This window comes from Porites lutea, chromosome 12 (assembly GCF_958299795.1).
Source record: "Porites lutea chromosome 12, jaPorLute2.1, whole genome shotgun sequence".
NCBI classification, from domain to species: Eukaryota; Metazoa; Cnidaria; class Anthozoa; order Scleractinia; family Poritidae; genus Porites; species Porites lutea.
The window spans coordinates 18,542,964-18,557,250 of record NC_133212.1 but is presented as its reverse complement, the minus strand read 5'-3'; the positions used below and the strand labels follow the sequence as shown (position 1 = coordinate 18,557,250).

At 39.2% G+C, this 14,287-nt stretch overlaps 2 protein-coding genes across 2 annotated transcripts in view; both read left to right on the top strand.

Annotated features, from left to right (window-relative positions):
- Window positions 1-14,287, top strand: part of LOC140922114 (collagen alpha-1(VI) chain-like) — a 34,017-nt gene that overhangs the window by 200 nt on the left and 19,530 nt on the right. The window contains exon 2 of the mRNA XM_073372136.1: window positions 3,664-3,750. The gene's annotated coding sequence lies outside the window, so the exon portion shown is untranslated. The remainder of the gene's footprint in view (window positions 1-3,663; window positions 3,751-14,287) is intronic.
- LOC140922115 (collagen alpha-1(VI) chain-like) lies at window positions 4,908-5,953 on the top strand. The gene is made up of 2 exons (XM_073372137.1): window positions 4,908-5,281; window positions 5,617-5,953. Exons 1-2 carry the CDS (start codon window positions 5,005-5,007, stop codon window positions 5,934-5,936), a joined length of 597 nt encoding a protein of 198 aa, XP_073228238.1. The 5' UTR covers window positions 4,908-5,004; the 3' UTR covers window positions 5,937-5,953.

Sequence of the window (14,287 nt, the reverse complement as noted above, 5' to 3'; positions counted from 1 at the left end):
TAACAATGTCAAAAATCCCCTTTCTAAGTTCTTTTTATTCTCATTGATTTATAAAAGTAGGAGCAAGATGTTACAAACAAAGGACTCGGATCCTGAGTGAATACTCTGTAGGTCTCATAAGAGGTAGTAAAAAATAATTTAAAGACAATAAGTTTTATGAAACAAAACTGGATGCAAGAAAGCACTACGGCAAAGGGCTGATTTATTATGGGCCAATATTTCAACTAACAAAATCAGCCCTAATTGCCGCAGTGCCAGCCTTGCATTCAGTTTCGTTTCGTTTTACACATCAAGTGACGTCTTGCCACAGTATTTCTTTAATTGGAGATGCGGCAAGAAGAGCCAGTCAGTTTTATTTACGCGTTGCGTGGACCTCTGCATTCAAACAGTTTTTTCTAATAAGTGTCATGTTATTACCATGTTTTTAATTTGATTTTGCTTCGGTAAATCTTGTGAAAGTTAGGATTCATTTTTCTGACTTACTTGCCGTCACAACGGCGGAAGGTCTTCGATGTGTTAAATGGCTTCACTCAAGTATTGGTACATTAACGAATTTTCAAATAAGTTGGAAACTATTGCCGAGGATCTTAAGCTTTTTCTAGTAGGCTCGTTCAATAAAGCAACTAGCATCAGAAACTGCAGTAAAACTTCCAATAATACTGCATGGCCGGTATACCTTGCTTTAAATTAAAGGGGTAGGGATTTCACGGGTTGTGGTGTCACAAGACTAATCTCCCCGATTTTAAAGATATATTGAAAGTCAATGAAAGTTCCACAAGTATTCGATCAATAGGCTTTTAAGGTTCTAGAACATTTAAAGAGCTTTTCATTTAGAAAGATAAATATTTACAGTGTGCTTTTTAATGGTGACACATCTTGTATCCAAACGTGATATGTTTACGCCCCCTGACAGTTTTGATACCCCCGAAATAACCTTAGCAGAAGAGGAAATATTACAAGCACAAGAAGGGTCATTTATTGAAATTTCCGTGGATCAATATAGCGTTTTTTAGCTCAACGAAAATTCGAATTGTATCGTCGATGATGTTTAATTTGTTTCTGCAGTACAAGTATTCGATCCCTTCACGGTAAAAGTGTATTTTACTGTAGCGGCATCGCAGTCGGAAATTTCGTACATAGAGTACCTCCAGTGCAAACACGAAGCCTCGGATTTATTAGTTTCTACACGGCACAGCCCATAAATTGGAGTTAGTGAGAAAAGACGTGATAATTTCGAGGAAGTGATATTACTCTTGCTACAACTGAGAACACGAACAATTTTCCTCGTAAGTCAGGACCATTGATATAGCGATGCTTATCTTTTTCTATACATCAGTATGATCACGATCTTGCTAAAATTTGGTCAAACCATCTTGACGAGAACAAGCCTGCAATTCTGTCTTTTTTATTCCTTCTTCCACCTAAACAGTCCTGTCTATCGCAGTAATGCATCAGTCAATTCCACCTGAGCCCAGCCCCCCCCCCCCCCCGGGCTGACCCCCGGGCATTAGCATTTTTACCTTGGATGGCAAATTCCCGGGGGAGGGGACTCTTGAGCTGCCGAAGCCCACGGGTTGGGGACGAAAAAAGAGGGCAAATGCCCCGTCCTCCGTCAACACTGCAACCTTTTTTCATTGATCCCACAGTCGAATAGTGCCGTTTTAAGCATTTTAATCTGCTATTTTTTGTTTCAATAAACGTCTTCCCTTGTAATAGCGCTAGGATTCTAATTAAGACTTCACGCCGCGACGACATGGACCAGTTTATGGTTTTAGTATTGATATAAAATTATTGACACTAAAATTAATAGAGCGCTGTTAAGTTATATGTTAATAATAGTTTTATAAATATGAAAGGATGTTCTTTAAATAATATCAACAGAAATTTGATTCATTAACCAAAAAACGTTGATTCACATCGATAGCTCCTATTTTCGCTATGTAATTCTGGCTTGATAAACAAGGAAGAAATGCATGCATAAAATCGAGAACATGCCTTTAGAACCCTCTTCAATTTATTCCTGTCCTTGACAGATGAGCCAGTCTGCTTTTTTTCCAGTAAAACCTACTGTGTAGTTGTATTCTGATAGGAAACCGCGTGCATCTCAAAAGCTTGGGAATGGCCCCGGGGTTGGCAAATGCCCGGCCCCCGAGCAGTGCAAAATTTGCAAATGCCCCACCCCCGGGACTGACATGGCGGGCAAATGCCCCGCAGTGGGCTGCGGGGGAAGGGCTGGGCGCAGGTGGAATTGACTGATGCATAAGTCTGACTTTAATTTTGTTAAATGGAGTTCGCTTGTGGTTTCCACAGTCGGATAAAAACTGTTATTCCTAAAGATTTAGTTGCGGCTTCAACTGTTGCTGTCTATTCTAAATACCTAGTTTCTTTTTCAGATTGAATTTGTCGTTTCTTGTCTTCAATTTGCACAAAGAATAAGCGTTCCATTGAAGTCGCTTGGAAAAATAAATAGGTCTATTTTCTTTCTGCCGGTAATTTTTGCAGTAGCAGTTTATTCTGTGTGCGTTGCGAGAGGCACTAGGCCGTGGTTTGCCGCACGACCCAATTATAGTGATTTATATTGATAAGCTCTTCAGGTAGATCAACCAAATGATTATTTCGACACGCCTTCGATACATATATGCTTTCTTTTTTCTGTTTGAATCAAGAGATTCAAAGTAAACGAGGGGGTAATGTCACAGGACTAATCTCCCCGATTTTAAAGACATATTGAAATTCAATGAAAGTTCGATAAATATCCGATCAATAGCCAAGGTTCTAGAACATTCCACGTGTTAACGTTTAAAAATGAAATATTATAAATAACCAATTTGCTAATAATCTTTTCATTTAGAAAGATAAATATTAACAGCGTACGTTTTGAGAGTAAGACATCTTGGCTGCCAAAGTTAATGTCCCTCGGAAAACACTTATCGTTTAAATGGACATTTCAACCTTTTTAGTAATTAAACTAGGAAACTCATTATTTGGGCGTCGCCCAAACAGAGTACTCGAGATCGTTTGTTTCGATTCAAAGTTGCAATAGGCACGCAATACGTGCGAACGTAAACAAGCCAAGCGACGTGAGTGTTTGCCACGCGAACGACTCGTACAAGGTAAAAAGCATGCCGGAAATAAAGCTCTGCTAGCAAGGAACTTGATCCCACTTTTTCGCAATTCCGAACGGCGCGAAGACGAAGAAATAGGCCTTTTGTATTAGTTGATCACGTGATCATCTTTCGGTAAACACGAAAACAGTTCGCTTTTGAAAATTTGTGTTTGCATGAGCTGAAAGAGCATATTAACATTAGGTAACCTATATATTTTCAGCCCTATATCTCAGAAGTAGCGATTGTAACGGCCGCCGAAAATTAGAAGGATTTGTATGAGAAAAACAACTCTTGCCACCCAGTCACGCTTGAGTGGTTTTCCATACTACTTCTTGTAAAAGACTGCGTCTCATGCTTGATATATTACATGCATGTACCTGAAAGACAAGAGGTGTTAACATTCTAGATAACCGGTTCTCAAAACAAAACTCATACTCTATATTTCTGACATATTGTCATTTTGGAAAAAGCTATATTGGCACAAGAGATGAAAGATCTTCATTATAATAGGTTTCTGGATGAATTACTTAATCAAACAACTTGCAGTGTTTTTCAGTCAGGTGTAGCAGGCAGCTGTTAGAGGCCTCTTCTTCATCAGGCGTTAAAAAAGGAAGTGAGATCTGAAATTAAAACAAGAAAACAGGTAAGTGGTTCAGGCAGAGATGATCATGAATCTAGGTTAACTTTAGGAGATTTGCGCTGCTTTTCGCAATAACATTTCAGATTCTTGGCGTTGTTGTTAGCGAATCATTCTGTGAGAGTAACGCGACTTTAATATCAATTTTGAAGCAACTGAGTCGGTCAAAAAACACCTAAATTAATAATGCCAAAAATGGCCTTTCTAAGTTCTTTATATTCTCAATGATTTATAAAAGTAGGAGCAAGATCATGCTAAAACTTGGTCAAGCCATCTTGACGAGAATAAGCCTGCCATTCTGTTTTTCTTATTCCTTCTTATGCACTGCGAAACGTAAATTGCTGTATCAAACTGTCCAGCCAACAGCAGTGGATTTAATGCAAAACAAAAAAGTTGAAAAAAAAATGAGAATGATAAGAACACTGGGATGTAGCAGTAATTAAAGATGCTTCGCGAACGCCCTAAACACTGTAGCAGGTCAGTTCCTCATAAGCTAAAACACGTTCGCAGGAGTGATCAGCTGCAAAAGAAGTAATCACCTAACACAAACATGTCTCGTTTCTCTTTAAAAGCTCAACAGCTTTCTTCAGATTCATCAGTAAGCTGGAAGCGTGGAGCTAAGGTCACTGAAGATGTCAGAATTTACGGTTCGACTTGCCACCATGGTGTGCGTCCTTGTTTTTCTTTACAACATGCAGAGTTCAGCCCATGCTTGGCACCCAACAAAGGCAGCCGTGACCAATTTGCCTGTTGACCCAAACGATCCTTTCTATGAGAGTAAGTCATTTTTTTCCAGGCCGTGCGTCGTGACTTTCATTCGTGCTAGCTTCAGCTGACGTCTCGTCCCCACCACGGCCTTCTCGCGGTTTTCAATATCGCGGCCTTGGAAAACCCTCTTGGTTCTTATATCAAACCATTTATTGATAAATCAACTTAATTACGATACTGTTTTTGTCAGTAGTGAGTCCCAACGGGAACTTTTTTATATAACAGTAAGTCGTGTGTGAGTCCAATGCAAATTCCATCGAATTAATTCAGTCGCGTTGCCTTTTCGTTGTTTCAAATTCACTGTAAAGTTATCCGGAACTGTTTCTTGGTCCTCTTGATTTTTAGTCTTGTTTTTCTTTTACAGAGTTTCAAAAAGTTCCCTCCATCGAAGTCACTGCAAATAAATTTCTGACTAACTTTTTGTTTACAAACCCGACGAATACACGCGGCAAGAGCCAAGCGGGGACCCTTCTTATTGATAATGTGATCGTCATGGATGGTTCCGGGTCAGTTGGTGTCTGCGAATTTCAAAGAGGAAAGGCAGCAATCAAGAATATGATGAAGACTGCAAATGCAGTAGCGATCAAAAACAAGTATGACGAAAAGTATGCTGCAGTTACCTTCTCCAGCTCAGCCAGAGTGAACTTCAAGTTTTTATCCTACTCTACAGCGGAGCAAAGGTTGTCGATGATACAGTTCCCCGATGGCCTTTCCAATACTCAAGCAGGATTGGCAGAGGCCATGAAACTGTTTGTGGAATCTCTTACAGGTAGTTTCGCTGTGACTAAATTCCCGCCAGTCAGAAAACTATGTGGAAATTTTCCCAAAATTCCTTTCACTGAGGTCTTGAAAGTATAATTCTATCTTCAGTTCACAGAATTACTAAGCGATCTAGAAAACAAGAGTGGCTTCGCAGCTATGCCGGTTGTGGTTCCTAGGGCACCAGCCAAATTTTTGAGAAAAAAAGGAAAGAAAAGAAAAACGTGTGTCAACAGGCTAGGCGTCCGGGTATTATAGCTACAGCGTTTAATTACCTAACACCGCGAAGGATATACTTCCATGACTGCCTCTCTACTGATAAATCGCATGCTTTATTTGTTCCAGGTGGACGTTTTGCCAATCGTAAGAATGTTTTACTTATCACTGACGGCCCATCAGGTGTCACTCCGCACTTGACCAAACACAACGTCGACAGATTGAAGGAATTGGGAGTCCATATTTACGTATTTGCTGTGGGATCTTACTTTCTTCGTATCGGCGAGATGGTACAGGTCGCCGGGAGCAGTTGCAATACTAAGCCAGATGATTACCTTTTCAGAATAACCAGCTACCATCAGTTGTGGGAATTCAGTCAACTGGTTGTAACCAAACTTGCTTCCTCGGGGAAATACATCAGTTTAAGCCCGGAACCCTCTCCTTGCTAAACAGGAACTCGTGGCCTTATAATAGCCTGCGAACCCAGCCGTCTCTTAATCGTATTAGTTTTCCTTGCTTTAAAATTTAACGATCTTAATTATAACAGGGGTTAAGGCAATCAATGTTGTCTTTTAAAGTATGTAAGGAGAAAGGTTCGCTTATCTAACGAAATAAATCTTGTCAATGATGTTATTTTTTGTGTTCTTTATCTAACCACTTTGCAACTTTGTAAGGGTGGGGAGGAGCCGTGAAATCATGGATAATAGAAAGACTGGATGGGAAACTTATGTCACGTGGGCTGATTTCTTATCGCCGATTGGTTGGTTCGTGCTCCAAGATGGCGTTGCATGGTTCCATCATAGTGGAGATTTGTGATGAAACGATGGCGAAAATGTGGCGCAAACCAGTCGAAATGTAGGGTTTCTTTGCCTGCATGTTGTTCTTTTTCGGATTTTTTAGTGGTACTTTAATTTTTAGTGGGTGTTTTTTCCTTCGTTTGTTGTCTTACGGCGATGGCGATCCTTCAAAGCCACACTTGAACCTTCAAGGTAAGCACTTCTTGTTGTTATTTTGTCTTATTTGTCCTTGTCTTTGAGAAAATTGCGTCCCAAGAATTGACTTCACCAGAGCCATTTTAGTACACTTGGCGACTGTTTTGGGACGCCTTTGTTATGAAGGTTTCTTCTTGTTTCTATTCTTAACTACGATTGACAGATGTTTTAAAGATGGAATTGTGACATTGGCATAGTTACAGTCTGAATGCTGTTATTTTTCAGCCATAAATTTCATTTGAAAATGGCTGAAACTAACTACGTTCGGAGCTGGCGCCGTGTAAGTGTACACACACGGTGTGTAAAGTTCCAATCGACCGACAAGTTTGTGTTGGGAACTGTTTCGCTCAAGTAATATCCTAGATTAATCCTGCTATATTGTTCGTAAAGCAGTATGTTAATTTCGCTCATCTTTTAATGTTGAAATAAAACCACTATATTACATATCCAGTGAATACAATCGCCTCACGTCGCTCCTCGCAACTTGTTTTCGAAGACACTGAAGAGACTCGATAAAAATTTGTACTTTTCCCTTACATAAACTATAAATAATTGTTGCATCAATGGGAAAACACCTACTGACATTTTTGTCCTCCGTTTAGGCTCCTAAGTGTTGTTGTTATTTTTTAAACAGTGTTTTAGATTTCCTTTTGTTTTTCTTTCTTGTAGGATTTGCCAAACACACATAGTCAATGAAGACAGTAAAATTGTGGTCAAGTTCTCTTCTGAAAGGGCACAAATCAATCAATCTTTCTGTATTAAACAGCAACAAAGTTGCTTTTGTCATGCATGAGAGCCAGAAGGTGGCATCTAAATCATTTATGATAAGAAACTTTATTTATCACTTCTGAAGTGTATTTATTACTTCTTTGTGAGTGGGACAAATTAACTGTGTTTGAGGGTCAATGCTTGTATTAGCTGCAGAGTCATGTGTTTAAGTTGGTTAGTGTTCTTCCCTGAAACGGTCTATATCTGAATCACATTGTTTTTCAAACCAAAGGTGGACTTGATTAGCACTATTATTGTATTCGTTTTTCTAGAGATCCAAAGCAACAATGTACCTGTAGATGATAAACCTTACCAAGGTATATTCTAAATCAAATTAATAAAACATATACCTGTACTTGTTTGGGGTGTGCATTTTGTTTTCAACAACATGATAATGTGACCAGACAGTCATATTTTTTCAATCCCTCATCCACTTACCTCAGACTAAACAAAAACCCCATAACCCCTGATGTTACTGGGGTTTTTTTTTCATATATATAAGCAGCTTCTATTTTTCTTTGGGAACAGTGTTTATGTTTATTTCAGAGGTGATTTACAGTATTCCCTATCCATCATTAACACTACACAAAAACTTAAACTTTTTTTCATCATAAAAAAGGTCAGTATTTCAAAGATAATACATTTCTAGGTTTTAATAAGCCTTATGGAAGACAAGTGTTTCCTAATAAAAAAGGAGTGAAGGTTCTACTATTTACCAGGAGAGTTTGCTTCCGAGTTGTATTCTAGTAATTAACAATTAACCGATTCACAGAACATTTTTAAAAGCGTTACAGTTCGCTTTTTCAAAGACCTGACTGAAAAGTACCTTGGGTCACTGTACATTTATACCTGATTCTAACAAAACAACTTGCTTCACAATGAAAATTGATTTGAAAAAGTTTAGAAACGGCGTTTCCACGGTGGTCCGAAAGCAAATTTCCTTTCTCTGCTGTGAGCTTTTCCCCGCTTCTATATATTTCTCAAATACGACTTCTTGTCACTGGTTGTCCGTAAATAAAATTGAAGGGAAAATTAAACGCTTCTTTGAGCTGGGTACTTTTACCGCTTATAAATCATTTTGTCAAGGGTTGTTAACTTATAAAATTTGACACTCGCTGAGCTTGTCGATAAAAGCAGAAAAGAAATCGTGAAAACCCTGATGAAAAGGGTCAAAATTATTTTCGGTTTTCTTGTGGTTTGAAGAAAATTAGGCTGTGCCTTTTTTATAGGTGTTTTGTAGCTGTATACATGTAAGTTTTTGCATACTTTTTATGTAGTTAGGCTTCCTGTTTGGTGCATAAAATTATCGGGCGCTGGAGTCATTCGTCGCTCTTACAAGTTTCATAATCATTTACTCTGTCTTTTGCCTCTACCGGTTCTGTACTTTCTAACTGTCTTCTCCAAGAGCAAGTCCTCTTCATCCTTTACTTCAAAACATGGCCAATAGGTATAGTCGAAGACAGAGATAGTGAAATAGACGAGGAAACATAAGACGCGCAAAACGTCGAATGAGGTTGAATGGCTCTCGATAATGTGACGTCACATTTTTCCACTATGTTGGAAACGATCGCGTCAGCCAGTTTCCTATCCAGTCTTTCTATTATCCATGGTGAAATGACCCTTCAGTCAAGAGGGGAGAGATTGGGGATTCATAATGGACGGCAATCACAACTTTCGTCAGCATTATTCTCAAATTAAAAAAGGGAAAAGCAAGATGTATGTACGTTGTAGTTTCATTTAGCCATGGTTTATATTATAATTTCTGTGCTTGGGGTATGGGTGTGTTTACTTAAGCAATAGACCACACTTTCTATGGGTTTACCGGCGTGATAACCCACTTGGGATGTTGGGAGAACACGAGAAAAGCTTGTAAATCACGAGCCGAAGGCGAGTGATTTACAAGCTTTTCGAGTGTTCTCCCAACATCCCAAGTGGGTTATCACGCCGGTAAACCCATAGAAAGTGTGGTCTATTGCTTTTATAAAATAACTTTTAGTAGAATGGAGTATTTTAGGTAAAAAATATGGTTCTAGTACCGTGATCAAGTCACGTCTTCTCTCTAAAGTCATCATAAGCCAATCATGACTCACGATTTAATAGCGTTGAACTTTCTCAAAACTCAGTTCAGTCAAACAACAAACAGCAGCACTTCAAAACACGAGTTTTTGCACTCATTACATGATAACTTATGAAAGCTGTTTTACAGGAAAAGTCAACACATATTCATGCGAACGTTAAATGAAAGAATACGTTCATGGTTTGTTTACTACAGAAGTAGAAATTAATTGAACATCAGACTGTACGCAGCTGTATTTTGTTCAGTCGATCCGTAAGAATTTCGTTGTTACAGACGGAACTGGCAGCTATTGTAATAGAGGACTTCATTCACTTTTAACAAGCCGCAGTGGTTTAAGATCTGTTTTCTGGACTTTATTATGATCAAGAAATGCTGCGGTAACGACGTGGCTGCATTTGCGAAGTTGTCGCATGCAACTTTATATGCCCGTACAGCGACCGATGGAAATATGTCAGTGGTGGAGAAAGGTTTCTTTGCCGTAGCCACATATTGGCGTTAATATTTGTCGATTCGTGAAGTGAGGTGGTTTGAGGTAGGTTAATTATGGCATCGATATCACCGAATAATTTGTGCAAATGTTGAAAAAAACCAGTCCGAAACTCTGACATTTTTCATCATCGTTGGCAGGTTGTTTACAACTTACAGCGGCCGATTTTGTACCATATCTTGATCAGAGATCTCTTTTTGGAACAATTTCTTTCATTAAGAAATTTAAGTTTTAGATAAAATAAATCAAGAATGCTAAAACTATCCGTTTTGTTGCTTGTTGGCACATGGTTAAGTTTTCCTAGAGACTTTCTACACCAGAAATTCACACAGTTGTTGTCTTTCTCTGCGATTTGGCATCGTCGTGAAATGTAAACTGTTTTCCAGCTTTGTACTTTATAACTTCTAAAGCTATGGCAGTAGCGAATTGTGCTCAGTAATAAAATGTGGAAACCAACGCTTTTAATATTAAGAAGGGCTGAGTAAGTAACTTGTTCTATTTTTTAGCCTTTCTAAAATCGTTGTTTGCAGATCAATAGCCGGTTTTGTTTATGGCTCGTAGTCCGGATGCCTTTTTCTATGGGTTTACCGGTATAATAAACCATAGGTTTTTAACCAATCAGATCACGCGTACTATCTCAGTTATTTTATAAATCAGTATATCAGATAGCTATAGAGAGAAATCGTTACGTCATGTTGCCATGGTAGCAAAATTTTTGGATGGCAACAAACCGAAAAGGTCACTTAAAAGTCTATTCGCACTATTTCAAACTTCACCGATCTTATTCAATTTCATTTAATTTGGCAAATCTTGGTAAAATTTTCCCTGGGACCGTATCTATTGTTATCTGAATTTAGAAAAAGAAAGTGACAATAATTGTGTTGTGTGACCTACTCCATAAAGGGCGCTCGTGAAATTAGGAAGTTCCATGTCGTAGTGGTGTAACGACGGCAAGGAAATGTAGAAAATAGCGTGATGCACGTGCAAAGTTGTCGTTTGTTATTATAAACATTTTCTTTTTACCGTTCTCCTCTCCGTCGCCATCGTCGTTGGTTTTGTTGTCATCCAGAAATAGTGCTACCATGGTAACGTGATGTCACTGACTTCTCCTCTCTATTTCACCGGCGCGAAAATCATACCAAACAGGGATTCTGAGAATAACAGTGATTTTGCATTGTCGCCATTTTTGTAACGGAGCGAAGCTGCGTCGTGCCAATCTCCAAAGTGGAGTGTCACATATCGGATAGGTTCTGTACCACACTTTGGTGTAGTGTGAACAGGTATTCAGACCGTGACGGAAGTGGATAAGAAGAAATATGAATATTCATGATTGGGATTGGGATTATTTATCCAAACTCTCTCGATCGATCGCTTCGGCACGATGTTGTCGATGTTCGATTAGCCTGTTCCAAACGTTCAGATAGTAGAGCGGGGGGGAAAAATTCACGAAGAAAAAAAAAACGAGGGCAGACTAGACTCTCGCTCTCACCCCCCTCCCCCCCCGTTCCATCCCCCCGTTTTCCTGGTGTACAACTTAACTCGCTCCCCACTTACCGCCGCGCTCTACTATCTGAACGTTTGGAACAGGCTAATGTTCGATGTGTGTGAGCGACTTGTTCCAGTTGTGTACCGGCACAAAAAGATATTCGGTATAGTGTGAACAGTAACATAGCCTCAGTTAAAATTTGAACCAGGTACAAAATTAAACTCTAACATGTACAACGGGAATTCCCCCTCGCTGTTAAATGAGATCAGGCTCTATTCTCGTTAAGGCGAAATTAAGGAAAAGAGGGCCTGCCTTAGACATTTTATGATTACTACACTGTTTTGATTACTTCCGACCTTCTGCTGAAACAGTCGTCAATCAGAATTACTTCCCTCACATGTCCTCTATAAAACCTGGTATTTTCTCGTAGTTGCCGTGCATTGTCGGCATAGAAATGTGTGAAAACTTTGTGTGATGCACGTTGAAAGTTCTATTTTACGTATCAAAATTAGTGCTTTTTAAGTTCCGAGGCTAAATCGCGAAAACATCAACATATAGCTTATTCGACTTTCTAACTTGACGGTCAACTGAGATAAGGCTACTCCCTCGAGGTATCCAAACAACATTTTTCTCAAAAAAAAAAAGAAGAATGAACAAAAATGTAACAAAAAAGGCCTTTTATACTCATATGTGAGATATTAGATTCCATGTCCAGAAATCTCGCACGTCAAGGCTTCGTGCGACTTACATTCAGGCTGTTTCGCAATAGTTTTAACCACTGGTTTTTACTGTGATTCAGGGGCTCATAATGTTCGGAAAGTTCGAATGGCCAAATACATAGTTGTTTCAGACTTGTACCCAGCCGCTTCTCTTGTTTGCGCTATAATTGATGGGAAGGTTTAAGCGAGTTCGCGTTGTATCAAGGGAAGGAAGGAAGAAAACGTTAAGCGAAGAGTTCGTGAAATTAAAATTAATTCCGGCTATAACTAATGTACGCAACATCAGCGTCGTCCAAAATGACTCGGACACCTATAAAGTAAAAGCATACAACGTCGAATCAAAGATTAACATGTTCGCTGAAAACAGTGAAACCGGCAGAAACCTAAGCACGCGACTTTTTGCTTGGCCTCAAAGTTGCAATTAGGATCTAATGCGCATAGTGGAACTTGGACACATTACGAAGCTGCTTGTCGACGTGCGTGGTTTGCATGCTTGTAACTTTATTGTTTATCTTACAAATAACCACTTGTAGATATTGAAAATACTAAATTATCAAACCACCTACACTGAATGGCACGAACTTCGCAACTTTCCAACATCCTTGCACGTGAAATTCACAGCTTTGCAACTTCGTTGATAGTGAAAAACTACGTAATGAAATGACCAGAATTTCGGAAATCGTTTCTCAATAGTTTGTGAAATGTATTGTAAATTCAGGCTACTGATTAAAATTGTGTAAAAATTGCAAAAACCTAATTAGTACCCTGGATGAAAAAAAAATTGCGCTATAGAGCTTACCGTCCTTGCGTTTGAATCGCTCTTAGGAGCCACAATCATAAAAACCGAAAGCAAACAGAGCTGCACCGGTCTGCTTAGGTGAATGGCCGCAACTTAAACTTTTCTCCAGCCCTCGAAAGTTACTGAACCACATGCACGTTTTACGACTTGCACAACATAGCAAACATTATAAGCCTCAAAAAGTACTGCTCACTTCATTTCAATGGTCACATTTCGGGATTTTTATCGACGGACCCCAACAAGTCAGTTACTACTTTAGTTTTAAGTCGGCATTTTTGGGGGCAAGAGCTAGAGTAAAACCTATAAATTAATAACACCTTCTTACCGTCTAAATGCAGATGTAGTGTAGAAATCCTATGAAACTTGAATTGCGCTAACTAAGCAGCGACATCGAAGACCTGGCTGGAGTGTACGGCTGGTATCTAGTCCGCCCTTCTTATAAAGACCGCGTCGAAAACTCGTCAAACAGTTGGTTGTCAAGAATGCTTGTGGTGGATTTGTTCATTTGCAACATAGGCGTATGTATTCGTATTCACCATTTGCATATCTCCTATAGTCTAATACACATTGTTTGTCCCCAAAGTTTTGCATAACCTTTGTTTTTCAATTCTCTTGGGTGTCACAACCGTCCCAAGAGAAACGGGACAAACAACTGGTGTATAACCACTGGGGTATTATTGGAGATGTGTAAATGACGAATAGCCACTGCATTTGATCTGGTGAAATTTTTTTATTGTTTTAAAGCTTTAAAACAATGAAAAATACCTCCAGATAAAAAGCCGCTTATTGGCTGAGGTTTTCCATCAATTCGTGACAAGAATGTTCAGCGTGCATGTGCTATGTGGTAAAAAGAATATGGATCAGTCTATGCTATACTAAGCTATACTAACACTCCCGAGGGGGTGGGGGGATTATAAGCCATATCAAGAGCCATGGCTCTTGGCCATATAGGTATGTACCGCCCAAAAGGGTATGGTTTTTGGGCCTTTTTGGTCTGAAAACGGGTATACACTCTGCCATAATTTTGTCTGGAATTATCGGTTATGGTTTTGGAGAGAACTACGGGATGAACGTATTTATCCTTTCAATTGCAAATGAATAAGAAAGAAATAGAGACATTTCCATTCGAAAGGCATTTGAAGAAATTTCTTGTTTTCGCTCTAATCTAAGTAATTAAGACATCATTACTGCCTAAAGGCAAGGTCTGAAAACGGGTATGGATTTTAGGGGTCTGGTCTGAAAACGGGTGTGGAAAATGACATGTTTTCAGGGTCAGGATTTGGAGAACCAGGTAGCTCACCCCACTAAGCGAATTCCCAGGAGTACCCCCCCCCCCCCGGGTTAGCACTAAGCATCTTATTCCAAAATGGTCGCAAATTTAGTTAGTTGATATTTAGCATTATTCCTTTGGTATTATTATAGAGCATTTTCACTCCTGGCCAGCAGCTATTTCAGTGGAACAAAAGAAAGTT

Coding starts and splice junctions, on each gene's coding strand:
- LOC140922115 (XM_073372137.1), top strand. CDS start 5,005: ATGGATGGTTCCGGGTCAGTTGGTGTCTGCGAATTTCAAAGAGGAAAG. Junction 5,282..5,616: donor GTTTGTGGAATCTCTTACAG/GTAGTTTCGCTG, acceptor TATTTGTTCCAG/GTGGACGTTTTGCCAATCGT.